Genomic DNA, 14,102 nt, shown 5'->3' with positions numbered 1-14,102 from the left:
CAGAGTTTATAAATTAAAAAAAAACAAAAAACAAAAAACATTTTGATTAATGCATGAACCTCTAAATGAATGACATATAATGCTATAAAATATATCAATAACAGTAGTAAAATTGTGCATATCTGTGGTTTCAGTTCTGAATTTTGATTCATGCCAAATGCAAATGTTCCTAGATTCTACAGAAATGTAATCTTAATAGCAGCAGGTAAATCAGTAAAGTTTACCTGCCAACTACTGCTGAGTTACGATAACTTATTTTCTTTTGCATGAAACCTTCAACGATAAATAATAGATCCGACTTGAGATTACTGCAACAGATTTTATCTGACACAATACAGAGGAAACAAATAATGTCGTAGTAACAACCATAGACAGTACCATAGCTCTTCTGCCCCACTCCCAAACTATTTTTCTCCTATTGTATCACTGTCAATTAAATCTAAAAAATACAACTCATAATGTATAAACTCATTTACTTATTACAAGCATGTAGAAATATCTAAACTTTAAAAATAAACACATTTTGAAAAAGCATTAAGAATATAGGCATGGATTATACAAACACATGTAAAGTAAGCAAATGGTAACACACACAGTACTGGGAACACACTGAGCAACTCTTAACCAAACTAGGTTCTGACATCAGCTGGGTCTGGAGGGGCATCATAAGCCAGATGAATTATTTTATAACTGAGATTTATGTTAACATATGCTAATTATTGTGATTATACTACCAATCAAAATTGAGCAGCAACAGGAAACAGTCAGGAAACCACAAACATCGTTTTTCTTTCGTAGTTGTTTTTGCATAAATGAAATATGAAAAAATGAAGTAGGATTTTCAAGCCTGCAGTTTTGCTAAACAGCAAACAAATGATGCAGAGTAACTGACGATTAAAATAACATACTCAGTGCAACTTACATGATATTCTTCTCATCGGAACAATACCCAGTCAAGCAAGGGGTTATGTTCACTCAGAGATGTTTGGATACATCCGCAAGCCATCCTCTGTGGTCACTAGGATAAACAGCCTGCAATCCTATAGCACAGGAGGCAGGCAGGGATGCTGGTGAAAGTCAGCGCCAGCAGCAGGCTGGGTTTTCTGTCGGGCTCTGTCTCTCACCCTCCCCTTAAACAAGGCTCACAAATAATGTTTACAGCCACTTTAGCACTGAACAACTGCAGGTTTTACAAGCAAGAATTCACAGGGACTAATTTTATTAGCTGGTATTCAGTAAAATTTAAAGAAATCATATCGCTATTATGGAGGAAACTTTGTCCAAAGTAACTGGATGCCGTTTAATAGCAACCGTTGCTACGTCAGCAGCCTGTCTGACATCAAAGTGAGCGTGTTTATTTTTAACAGAGATTACACAAAGAAACGTACCTCAGGATGACTGAAATTTAGTTTTCTGTTACACAACCCTGCTATCAGACTCGTATTGTTTTAACTAATATAAGCAGTCAACTTCTTTTCTAAGACTTAGACAATGAAATTTTCAAATGACTGAAGAACTGGTTATCTGAGAACAAAATGAAAACGTGACTTGTTAGGAACACACATTGAATAGCTACATTTCATATACTTTAAAATGTTTTAAAATGCTAGTTAGCATTCTTTCCTCAAGGCTTCTCTTTTTTTTCATATGTAGAACATAAAATTAATCAACCTACCAGGAAAACAACAGTTTATCATCTACAGGGAGTAACCTTATTATGATTTTACCAAAATTAAAATCCTGACAGAACTATTACATTGCACTGTAAAATATGATCTAAGGAATTTTAGAAGTTACATATACTATCTAAACCTTTTTTAAAAAAACCTTAACACATCACAATTCAAATCTGACTGCTGTAGGTCAAATGCATGTAAAGTTTGTTTAGGCTTAACCTTTGTATAACGCATTTTAGAGCAAAATTAATTAAAAAAACAAAAAAAGTAAAGAAATTGTTACATTTATTATCTCCCTACTCTCAAGGAGCACAGCAGTGGCAATATGAGGAATGTCATCAACATGAGGTTCAATATCCTTATAAAAATGTCCAGATGGCTGTTGAGTATTTCCAAGGATGGAGATTCCACAATCTCTCTGAGCAACCCGCTCCGATGCTCTGTCACCCTCACTGTTAAGCTTTTCCTCATGTTCAGACAGAGCTGCCTGTGTTTCAGTCTGTGCCTACTGTAACTCATCCTGTCACTGCACATCACCAAAAAGAGTCCAGCCCCACCCTCTCTACACCCTTTCTTCAGATACTTATAGACCTTGGTAAGATACCTCTCAGTCTTCTCTCCTCCGGCTGAACAAGCTCAGCTCTCTCAGTCTCTCCTGGTACAACAGATGCTCCAAACCCTTCATCAACTTCATGGCCCTACCCTGGACTCTCTCCAGTAGCTCCATCTCTCTCTTGTATTGGGGAGCCCAGAACTGGACACACCACTCCAGACACAGCTTCACCAGGGCTGAGTAGAGGGGAAGGATGAACTTCCTCAACCTACCAGCAGCACTCTGCTTAATGCAGACCAGGATACCACCAGCCGTCTTGGCCACAAGGGCACATTGCTGGCTCACGGTCAGCTTGTCCATGAGCACTGCCAGGTCCTTCTCTGCAGAGCTGCTTTCCAGAAGGTCAGCCCCCAGCTTGTCCTGGTGCCTAGGGTTATTCCTCCCTAGGTGCAGGACTCGGCACTCGCCCTTGTTGAACCTCAGGAGGTTCCTCTCCGCCCAGCTCTCCAGCCTGGCCAGGTCTCTCTGAACAGCAGCACAGCCTTCTGCTGTATCAGCCATTCCTCTCAGCTTGGTATCATCAGCAAACCTGCTGAGGAGGCACTCTGTCCCCTCATCCAGGTCACGATGAAAAAGTTGAACAGGACGGGAGCCAGTATTGAGCCTTGGAGAACACTGCTAGCCACAGGCCTCCAACTAGACTCCACACCACTGAAGACGACCCTCTGAGCTCTGCCTTTCAGCCAGTTCTCAATGCACATCACTCTCCACTTGTCTAACCCATGTTTCCTGAGCTTGTCTATGAGGATGTTATGGGAGACAGTGTTGAAAGCCAAGGCAGGCAACATCCACTGCTCTCCCCTTGTTTACCCAGCCAGTCCTCCCACCACAGAAGGCTATTGGTTAAAAAGGATTGCCCCTTTTCAAATGCATTTAATTTGAACTATGGAAAGACACCTTACCCAATGACCCTGCATGCTCTCTTTATTCCTCCCACTTAGAAAACCTCTCTCGATTTTAAGCAACCTTATGGCTTTGCCTACTGAAAATCAAACTGGCACAAAGTCTGCCCACAAAAGACAGTATACAAGTTCAAGTCTATGTATTTTCACTGTATGGGGAAAAAAACCCAAAACAAAAAAAATGAAAAAAAGAAAACAAAGTAAACAAGGTGAAGGATGCTAAAAGAGAGGCACAGGACAAGCAAGATTAGCTATAAGTAATCTTTCACTATCTTGCAGTACATCTCTCTCCCCTACTATTTTACTTGATAAGAATTCTAATATAAGGCAAGCACAGCAAATAAGATTATTTCAGAGGAGCTGAGAGCTTATGGGAGGTCACAAGGGGAGAAAAAAGAGAGAGTGGTTAAAAGCATACAATGAAAATTAGACAATTACTCAGACAGATGAAGTTACAGAAGATGTTATTACAATTATCACAAAGGTATTACAGTTACAATTTTTTTACTGTAATCTTAAATAAATCCATTAAATATTGAGAATTAAATTACTTCTAGTGCCTGCTTATTTTGGTTATATTAGTAGAATGACATAGATATATAGCAGAAATTTGTCCTTGCCTAAAATTATTCTGCTGTACACAGTACATTGTAAATATGGCCCTGCCAGATGTAGTGAAGGGAGTAATAAGATAAGGAAAGTGGTGAAGGAGAGAAGGGCTTCCCACCATCCCTTTCACACATGCTGATGAAATATTATTTGCTGGAACAGTAAAAATTCATAGTACTTCCAAGGTCCAGAAGGACTAGGCACAGCTGTAGCACATGTATTTGCATTAGGAAACACTTGGAAAAAAAAAACAAGAACAGGCACTGAGAAATGAGATATCTGACTCCAACAGATAACTTGATACTATAAAACAGATGTGGAGTTGAGAAAGAAATGTGTATCCACCAGCATAGAAAGACAAAATATATCATCAGCACCATGATACACTAATAGAACAAAACGATGTCACCAAAGGAACAAATATATGGAATAAACGTGATGTTGCACATAAAGAAATGACCAAGGTGCACAGGGACCTAAAAGGTTTCCCCTCCCTGAAAAGAAATCCCCCAAAACAAAAGAAACAGAACAGAGAACAAAGGAAACTGGAAGCATGAGAGACCTTGAACTAGAGATGCCGCCTGCAATTATGGAAGAAAGGCCTTCACTAACAAACAAAACACAGCCAGACCAACCAAACGGGGCACACTGATTCCAGTGAGCCAATTCTTAATACACAGACCTGTGTATTTTGTTCTTTCTTTACTCGTTTACATCCTTCCTGCTCCTCCTTATGTGCAATACAAGGGAGAGTTTGCTCTACCTAGAGTCTGATTTTTGCATCTACATTGCATTTCAGCTCAGAAACAAATGCAGGCTTTCAAAGATTAGAAATTCCTCTAGTTCTAGTACCTGAAAAAAAATACCATGCCTAGAGAAACCCTGGAGGTCTCCTCTTGATCTAGCTCAAGGAGGACTGAGAACTCAGCAGAAAATTTCATGAAGTTGATGTAGAGCACTCAGTGGCCGAAGAAAGAATAGCTGTAGTTCAAAACCACACAAGGTAACAAGCCCTATGGGAATTATTTTCTGGACTATTAAAAGTTTGCTCACTTGTATTATGCATAAAGACAGAAAAAACAATTAGAAATTAGCTCCTTACCACTGGAAACCAAAATTTTGATTCCTAGCTGAAAGAATAATATAAAATCAGGTATTCAGAGGTTACATACAAATGCAGAGAATTTAGTGCTTTCCCATTTCTCAGAAACCACATTTCAGACAGCCAAGTGCAATAAATAATATCCTTATTTAATTTTTAAAGCCAGATTTTGAGTCTTGTAATCTTAGGGATGCAAGTAGCTCACTGATATGTTCTCCCCTATATAAAAAACGGATCAATCTCCTGAAACTGAAAAAATACTGAAGAAAGCTAAGGACTATTAAGAGACAGAGGCCACTTATTTAGACATTATCATTTTCAGTACACAAAAAACTCCCAAAAGAACAAACAATTAATGTGCTAGCACGTCTTAGAAAAACATTGGAACAGAAAAAGTATTGGGGAAATTCCAGACTGATAGCAGCTGTTTTTATTGTCTCTATTTCTCCTCAGTTTGTAAACAGAAGACTTACTTCCTCTATCTTTCCCACATGTAACCTGTTAAAGTTATCCTGCCCACCAACAGTCAACATGACTTCTCTCACATTACTTCCTTAAAATTTTAACTACAAGTCTTTAAGCTCAGCAAGTCCCTCGACCAAACTTACATACCTCCAGCCTTCAGTTTTTAACAAGCACTTATCCCTGTGGTGAGAGATAACCTGATTCAGCCAGGAGCCTGGAAGGAGCAGTAACGCTTACCTTATTCAAAGAGCCTGCTCAGGCAGACCAATGCCTCGTGCTCACAGGCTGGGGCTCTGCGGGGATGGGCAAAGCAGCAAATTTGGGAAACAGTCGTGACAGAGGGGAACAAGCAGCCACAGGAAGAAATATTCTCCTTCCTGTTGGTTTTGCTCTTTCTGTTGCTTGGGCTGTCCAAGACAGGAGACACAGGAGGAATTACATCTCCTTTGGTCTCCTTATTTCCTTGATTCTATACTTAATTTCCTTTTCTTGCACTAAAGGCTAGAGGAAGGAGAAAATACAGTTAGACGGAATAAGAAGCCAGAGGTCTAAAGCAGTTGAGGATCTATTCGCAACAGACAAGAGACCAAGAATTATGAGGAAATGAATAGTCTGGGCCTTATGCTTTCCTGACATTTTGCTTCAAGTTCCTGAATGTTGATCTTAACAGCATAGGAAAGGGCCACTCCTGGGACAGAGAGGGGAAAAAAAAATCAATTTCTTTTTCATTTGGGGCTTTTTATTTGAAACTAATCAAAGGACCAGAACAACAGCATTTATAAAAGGTACCCAGAATAACAAAGAATATTCTGTTGATTTCAAGTCACATGTTACTTACATACGGAAACTATTCCATTTTGGTAGCTTACAGTCATATTGATCAAAAGGCACCTGCAACAGTCTTGGTTGCACATGCACTGTAGTAATTATGCATGCAAATGAACAAATTAGACATTTTTGTGGTTGCTTACCAGTATAATTACTGCAACAGAATACATGATCTTGGTAACTATACACACACAAATTGCGCATGCATGCAGTTTTAAAAACCTGAAGTGTTGCATTCATTGTATCTACTTTGATAATGTCTTATGGAAACACTCATCCACTGAAAACAATAAAAAGTTTTAACTTTTTAGAAGACGTATATTTATTCAACTGTCTACGGAACATTAAAAAAATAACAATCCAGTAATTTTTTACAAGCTGATATATCAGCAAAATCGCACCACTGCTGCAAGATTTACCAACTTAAAATGAATGAAAGATATTTAAACATAGCCTCTAACACTTCCTTTTTTATATATATTTAATAACCTGTAACTTCATAAAGATTGTTAGAGGATAGGTTTATTTGAAAAAAAAATATGAATATGATTAAAAATTTTAAAAGCGGGACTAAATTTCCATTAGCTCATCATAACCCTGCTAGAGATAAGTGAAAAATATTCAAAACATTGGGATTTTTATCATCCTAAACACTCAGAGCTACAGGATTTTATTATATTTTGGAAGAGTCAGTGGATTCAAACCTATACAAGACATTTTTATTAAGATACATAAACAACAAAATGGAAAATATATTTTCATCTCTCAAGACCAGATTTTGACATAAACAATTTTTAACATAAGAATTTTGCTAGGGCAAAAGCATTTATTATTAAGTATTTCAAAGAATATGTCAGAAGTAATAAAATATTTAGATATTGCTGTATTCTGGCAGACCACACCGTAGTTGTATTGCCTTCAGCTTCTCTACTTTGATTTTCGCTCGCAACAGTTCCTCTTCCAGCTGCTGCTTTCTTTTCAAACCATCCCTTTTTTCTTGGACATAAAGCCCAATTCTTCTTTGATTTTCCAATATTATTTGATGCTCTTCTTTCAGCATTTGCAACATCTGTGGGTCATACCCACACATTGGTCTAAAGCGTTCTCCAACCTCAAGCCTAAAAAGCTCATCTCTTCTTGGAATAGGAGAAGGAGACATCATCACTCTCATATCAACTGAAGATACTGATGTTGAAGGAGACCTTTCCATAACATGCACCAATTGGTGTTCTTCCTCTTGTCCTAAGTTTTCACTTTGCTGTGAATCTATAACCAAAGAGGGAGGAGGTTTGACATCCTCTTCCAATTGCAGCTCCATCATGACTGTTGCAGGATGATGATCCAACATTGCCTGTGGTGAACTGGTACCAGCAATTGTTTCTTTACTGGTAACAGAACTAGAACACACAAAATCATATTTAAATCATCCATGAAAATCCATTTTTTAAAAGAGTGATTGTAGGTAACCAAAGTTTCATTCGAAATATTACTCTTTGCCATGTTTATGATTCTACTTCATTACATAACACTAGCTGTATCCCTCTTTCTTTCCACCACACACATATAACCCTCTTTTTCAGGTGCTAAGAGTACTAAGTGAACAGTATAGCCTATTGGAGAACCACTCTGGCAGGTCCTTATCCTGAAACAGGATAAGCAAAAAGGACTTTTAGTGAGAAACAAGAACAAAAGCAAAGCAGCAGCAGGTAATGCAAATGATACAGGAAACAGTTTGTACAATACAGAGTGGGGGAGGGGGAGAAGCATAAATTTAGATGGAGTGGACTATGGTAGAAACCTGTCCATCTCCCAAACTTACTCCATCTTCTGTTCTAATGTGCTCCCTATTGCCAATTCATGCACCCAATTGTGTTTTTATGTAAAACAATCACTGAACAAAATTACAGAGTCTTGGGAGAAGAAACCAAAGCATCATCTACTGATGACAAAATTACAGAGTCTTGGGAGAAGAAACCAAAGCATCATCTACTGATGATCCTACCAGTAGATTATGGAGTCAAGCTAATTCTAGCTCCTTCCCTTTGCATCAGTGATCTCAGTATTTTTCTGAAGCTTCAAGAGAAGGCTTGTTCAAGATGTTTCCATTAAAAACATGCTTTAGTTCTGCACAGCGTTTCCCCAGCTTTTCATAAGTACAACACCCTCTTGACTCATATGTCTTTGTGTAAACCCCTGAGTCAGCAGCACCTCAAATCAGGATTTGACATTACTCTAGCTTTGATTATAATAATGGCTCAAGCTGTCCCTGCCTACTTCTCTACCATTAGCTTTGCTTCAAAGCCGTACAGTTCTACACATCGCCTCTTTATTCAGGAAAATTTTTAAGCAAGATCAGCTTCCTGACTTGTTTTACTGTACAGATCCACAAATAATACTTTCAGTATGACTTGGGAGGCAATATACTATAATATGGAAATAGGAACACATTAAGCTGACACTGCTACCAGAGTGCATCATCATGGCAATGATTCTCTAAAACAGGGGCTGTAGCTAGTAGATGCAGATATGAGACATTCTCCAACTCTGAAAGAATTGATCTGCTCTAGCAGTTAAGAAGCAGTGACTGCATCCATGATTAATATAAATTCAGAGCAGTAATTACAGATGTTTCCCAATGCTGAAGGACCCGAGTTGCTACCAAAAGCTGGGGGGCTGGGGGGGGGGGGGGAAGAGGGTGTTTAAACTTTTTAAACTCCTTGTAAGCCCTACAATCCACAATTCCAGAAACTATCTAACTATTAGCACATTGCCCTGGTTACTGGTAGATGTGGGTTCAACTACCCAGAAGCAAATTAGGATTTTAATTTGTATATTCTGCATTTTGTGTAAATTGAACTCCTTAATAATGATATCAAAAGGAGGCATTATCACCTCCTGTGCCTCTGCTCCATAGTCTTCAAAGCTCTTGCCTCAAAAGACATAAATGGTCATGGCTAAAATTTCTGTAGGACCTGATCTAGCCCCCTATCCATTAACATGAAGGTGCAACTTCTAGAATAAAAGCATGGAAGTTTTCCAATGCTCAGTTAGAATCATAGAATGGTAAGGTTGGAAGGGACCTCTGGAGATCATCTAGTCCAACCCTCAGCATAGCCCCGTACGGGGATTGAACCTGCAACCTTGGCATTAGCAACACCATGCTCTAACCAACTGAGCTAAACTCAAGGCTCTTTAATAGGATGAGAGCAATATACTTTCCACAAATTAATTCTGCCAACCACCCAAACTATTTCAATTGAAGTTTTTTTTAAAAAAAAAATCCATCCAAAGCAGGTATCTAGACCAGAACTCATTTATCGCAGAAGGAAGCATCAGATACTCTTAATTCTAATGTTATCTGAGCTGCCTATAAAGTATCGGTTTTAAGACCTCACTTCCTCCTCATCCCACAAAGCTTCACTTTTTTAGTATGCCCCTTTCTCACATTCCATTTACTCCTCTCACTGAGCACCAGAAGTCTTTTCTTCCAAACTATGCTTTGTTTTCATCATACAAATTTCCACTGTTTTCCCCAGTGCTGACTATAATTCTGAGTTTCCCCCTGTTCACAACCAACAGCTTCTAATACAGCTTCCCTCTTTCTTATTTCCTGGCTCTTAGCCAGCTTGTAGCCTGAGAAAAGTGGAAGCTACTAGCTGCAGAAGCAGGTCATTCTGACAAAGGGAAACAGAGAGAAGAAAGAGAAAGTGAGAGAGGTTAAGGAGAAGAAAGGAAGGTAAGATTTGGTCTCACATAGATTTTTCACTGTTTGGAGGCTCTGATCTATCTCCTACAGTGTAATTCGTTCCTTAATGATAGTAGCAAGTTACCAAATATTCAGGTAACTCAGAGGCGGCTTTTTTTTTTAAAAAAAAAAAAAAAAAAAGTCAGTCTCAAGAGGAAAACAATTCAACAGTGAAAAGAAAAACAAGGAATTGAGAAACAAAAGAAACTCCTGCATAGTGGTTACAAATGTTGTTTCTGACAACTTGACTGGAAGACAGACACATAACACTTACCACAATCGGGGGATGGTATTTATAACCCTAGAAGCACCCATGATTCATTAGGTTTCATTTAATCACAGTGAGCTAGAAATCACTTAAAGGTGCGACTAAGAATTTGGAATCATAGTAAGTCGTATTTCCCTCCAAAAGCCTAAGCCATACTCCAGCAGGTTAAAACCCAATATATTACTCAAAATCAGGGGAAAATATAACTCTCGTTAGTCGATAGTTCCAATTTTAACTGATGTATTTGTGCAGCAAAAAAATTTTTTTTTCATTATATTCTACTACTTCAGCACATGGTGTATTGGCTGATCCTAGGAACCATTTTGGGTAAGCAGTAATCAAGTCAATGCTCCCAGAGTCATAAAGGCCTGCAAAAGATGTTTAAATTACAGAAGACAAACTATGGACATCATTAGCTCTTAACCATTCATAAAAAGCGTCACTGCTTTTTATAAGCTGATCTACAAACCAAAGTTCTCACACTTTCTTTTCCCTCCCTCTTTCTTTACAAAAAGGTTGGTAGTCAAGACACTGCAACCTTTATTAGCGCAATTAAAAGCCCTGTTTTGTTCCTTTGGCGCTGCTCCTCCAAGGCCATTCACCAGCAGCAGCAATGCAGCCCAGTTGCCTCAGCATGCTTTACGCCAGGACCCACAACAGCATATTTTTAGAGCATCTGGCACGTTGGGATTTAGACAATTGTCAGCATTCAATTCAACCAGTGGCACCATGAATAAAATTCATCCTGTGTGCACACGCCAGCTTCTCTTAGAGTTCAGCTGTGGCACCAGCCATCAGTATATCTGATTAAAATATGGCAAGTTCATTTCCCATTAATCTGCCAGCGAAAATAATAAAAATCAGAGCTTTCTTAAGATTGCTGTGGAGTGATTTGACTCCCCCCCTCCCCACTCCATCTTAGTTTTTTTATCTAGTGGAACCAAAACCTGACCCAGGCATTTTTTGATCCCTCCAGGACCCATACAGATCCAGCAGAGTGTGGCAAGTCAGAGCCAGCTGTGTGAGAAAGCCTGCATGCTGCCTGCCTGTATTATGTCTGGCTCAAATCTAGACAGTGTGTCTCACTTTCCTGAGCAGCTAAGAAAAAAAAAAAAAAAAACACACTACAAAAAAGAAAACTTCTGCTGCTGTACCTCTCAGTTTCTCTCTCTATTTAAACTACCTAACATACAATACAAAACTATTTGGAGTTTAGATCGAGATTAGCTTTGCTCCAGTTTCAGAGAATGACTGTCAGTGCAAGAGAAGTATAATATAAAAATACATATGCACTCACAAAGGCACTGTGGTGTAGGGAGTCTTTTTTTTTTTTTTTTAAGGACTGAGATCAGTTAAAATAATATACAAATATCACAGTAAATGAGAGAAAAAAGGTATATGAACAAGGTTGCTTAATCCTATGAGCTAACTTTATTGAAGATCTTACATAAACTAGTAATTGTTCCATATGCTGCAAAATGACTGCAGTATTACCTTAAATGGAGGAGAATAGCCATGACTTTGCCAGTGTTTGAATAATCTGCCTATTAAAAGGTAGGGGAGGGGTAGAGGTTGGAGCTACTATTTCTCTTTGATTCCCTCTTAACCCTCACTTTCCAGAGTATGACAAAGACTCTGAAACAGGCTTTGAAACCAGAATTGAAAAATGAATGCAGTGCTAAATAACCATCAAGCTTGCCATAAAAACAAAAGAACTATTATTTTGCCATGGCTCCCAATTTTGGGATGTTCTCTTATAAGCCTTTTCTTTAGGACACTGAACACAAGTTAAGAAAAGCCTTACAGAGTAGGTAGGAGGCGCCATAATTTTCATTCAGGGGAAAAAAAAAAATTATCTCACCTTTGTGAAATGCTCCTGTCTCTTAAACACACATTGGAAATCTGTGGAATCATCTCTACAACTTTCTTGGTTGGCTCGGAAATGCTGCTTTTACAGTCTGAATAAGTCTCCTTTTGCTGCAATAGCTCCTGTTTGGCATATTCTTTGAGCCTCTTGTACAGCGTGCGCAGGCCCTGTGCAGTGCGAGGAGGGCGATCTACTCCGATGGCATTGTAGTTATCAGCTATGATATCCCAGCATTTGTTTTTTTCCACTATTACAGAATGCTTATTAGTATGTTCTTCAAGAATTTGAACATACGGCTTCACGAGTTTTAGCAAATCAAGCTTTTCAGATAAGGTAAAATTAGAAGATCTGGCCTTCCCAACCATTGTTATCTTTGAATTAAGGAAGCAGTTCCTGAAGCCACCATGCAGTCCCTAGCTCTGCTCAGCTCTTTTTCACAAACAGAAAAAGATCAGGCTTAACTAGGCTAGTCTCATTTAGGCCCACGCCTACAAGGGAGGGTTTATTAAAATTCCTTCAGCTTAAGCTGACGCAGGTTCAGGAAATCTGCTTAAGCCAAGCCTGACCTACATAAGGCTTCAGACTGAAGAAGACGAGAAGAAACAAGCAAAATACACTTTTGTGTGAAGAGCCCAGACACACGCAGGATTTGAAAACATAAAGGTTTAAAGATTAGCACATTACCCGGCTAAAAATTACCTAATTTAGCTCGAGTAACAAGCTGTGACACATATCTCCAGCTCTCTCGCACATATATCGAGCAGAAACCGCGCTCGGGGTTCTGAATGTGCCGACGGCGAGGAGCAGGCACGACCGCCCGGGGCCAGCGCGCTGCGGGGCGGGCGGCAGGGCGCAGGGGGGAGCGCGGAACCCGCGGGCGGGCGGCCGAGCGCGGCGCGCGCCGCCGCCCCGCGCCGCCGCCGCGCCCCCGCCGCATTTGCATAGCGCCGCTCCCGCTGTCAGTCAGGCGGCGCGGATCCCCCAGCGCGTTAGGTTACACCCGGGCGCCGCAGCAAAGCTCGGCTGCGGCTCCCGCCGCCGCGTCTTAAAGAGGCCGCGGTGCGCGCGGCAGAGCGAGCGCCCCGCCCGCCCGCCCGCGGCCTGCGGCTGCGCCCCGCGGCCGCCCCCGCGGGCCTGTGTGCGCGGCCGCCGGGCCGCGGGCAGCGAGCAGCGGCGCGGGCTGCGCGCGAGAAGGGTTACGGTCGGTCAGGACAGATTCACCGCGCGCGTTACAGCCCCTGGGTCCGAGGGTTTTCCTCATAGCCACCAGGAAACGATCTGCTCCTGTGGTGATAACCTCCAGGCATTCCTTCAGGATAAAATCTGATCTTTTTAGTAACAAGATGTGCACGTTATGCTTGTGCATTTCTAATGTTTGCTCAGAAATACATCACCGTAAGCCAAGTTTTAACATAAAAACACAAGGTTTTAAACATCCGTAGTCTAAACTAAACCACAACAAATCTCAGAAGAGCTTGCAGAGATAAGAAAAGGTCCTCACAAATACACAAAGCAAAAATTAAGCCTGAAACATTACGTGCATCGTTGCAAGAGGCCAAAGGGTGGAAACACACAGCCTCAGAGGCTGGTGGCAACGGCTCCTCAAGCTTTACATGTCCAGCCTTGAAACCAAGGGAGCCCGGGGGCGGGAGGGGGGCAGGAGGCACACAAAAAGAGAAATCTAATTATAGTTTGAAATATCGTAAGGCAATAAAGATCTAAGTAGGAACTTGTTTGCTCAAAGGGGGAAAAACAAAGCAGACACAAGCCATATTCAAAACATGAAATTCAACTAAACAAAGGGAGACTTTAACTGCAAAGAGTCAATTGCCGTTTAGAATAGCAAGCATTTTTTAAAGAATTTCTGAAACTTGGCTTGTTTGTAGCACCTAGCAAAATTGGACCAGTCTGCTTTGCTGGAACGGCTTTCAAGCCAAGATGAAATAAAGCATTTTATAGTCTGAAGCCTATTTCAATAGAATTTAAGAAACTAAATACTCATGTGGTTAGAAGCACTTTATGAAAAC

The 14,102-nt window shown here is 40.2% G+C and overlaps 2 protein-coding genes across 2 annotated transcripts in view; both read right to left on the bottom strand.

The window, feature by feature from the left end:
• RAD54B (RAD54 homolog B) overlaps positions 1-14,102 on the bottom strand; it is a 65,958-nt gene that overhangs the window by 35,451 nt on the left and 16,405 nt on the right. The window lies entirely within an intron of this gene.
• FSBP (fibrinogen silencer binding protein) lies at positions 6,085-12,708 on the bottom strand. Its single transcript, XM_062568357.1, has 2 exons — positions 12,070-12,708; positions 6,085-7,592 (listed from the first exon to the last, which is right to left on the bottom strand). The coding sequence occupies exons 1-2, from the start codon at positions 12,438-12,440 to the stop codon at positions 7,067-7,069; spliced, it is 897 nt and encodes a 298-aa protein (XP_062424341.1). The 5' UTR covers positions 12,441-12,708; the 3' UTR covers positions 6,085-7,066.

The sequence above is a fragment of the Rhea pennata genome, chromosome 2 (genome assembly GCF_028389875.1).
Source record: "Rhea pennata isolate bPtePen1 chromosome 2, bPtePen1.pri, whole genome shotgun sequence".
NCBI lineage: Eukaryota > Metazoa > Chordata > Aves > Rheiformes > Rheidae > Rhea > Rhea pennata.
This window is presented reverse-complemented; position numbering and strand designations above follow the sequence as displayed.

Bases quoted from the DNA above. Each gene is read 5' to 3' on its own strand.
- FSBP (XM_062568357.1), bottom strand. From the start codon at position 12,440: ATGGTTGGGAAGGCCAGATCTTCTAATTTTACCTTATCTGAAAAGCTT. The intron at 7,593-12,069 runs GTGAGATAATTT...TGTGTGTTCTAG, and splicing joins GACAGGAGCATTTCACAAAG to TTCTGTTACCAGTAAAGAAA.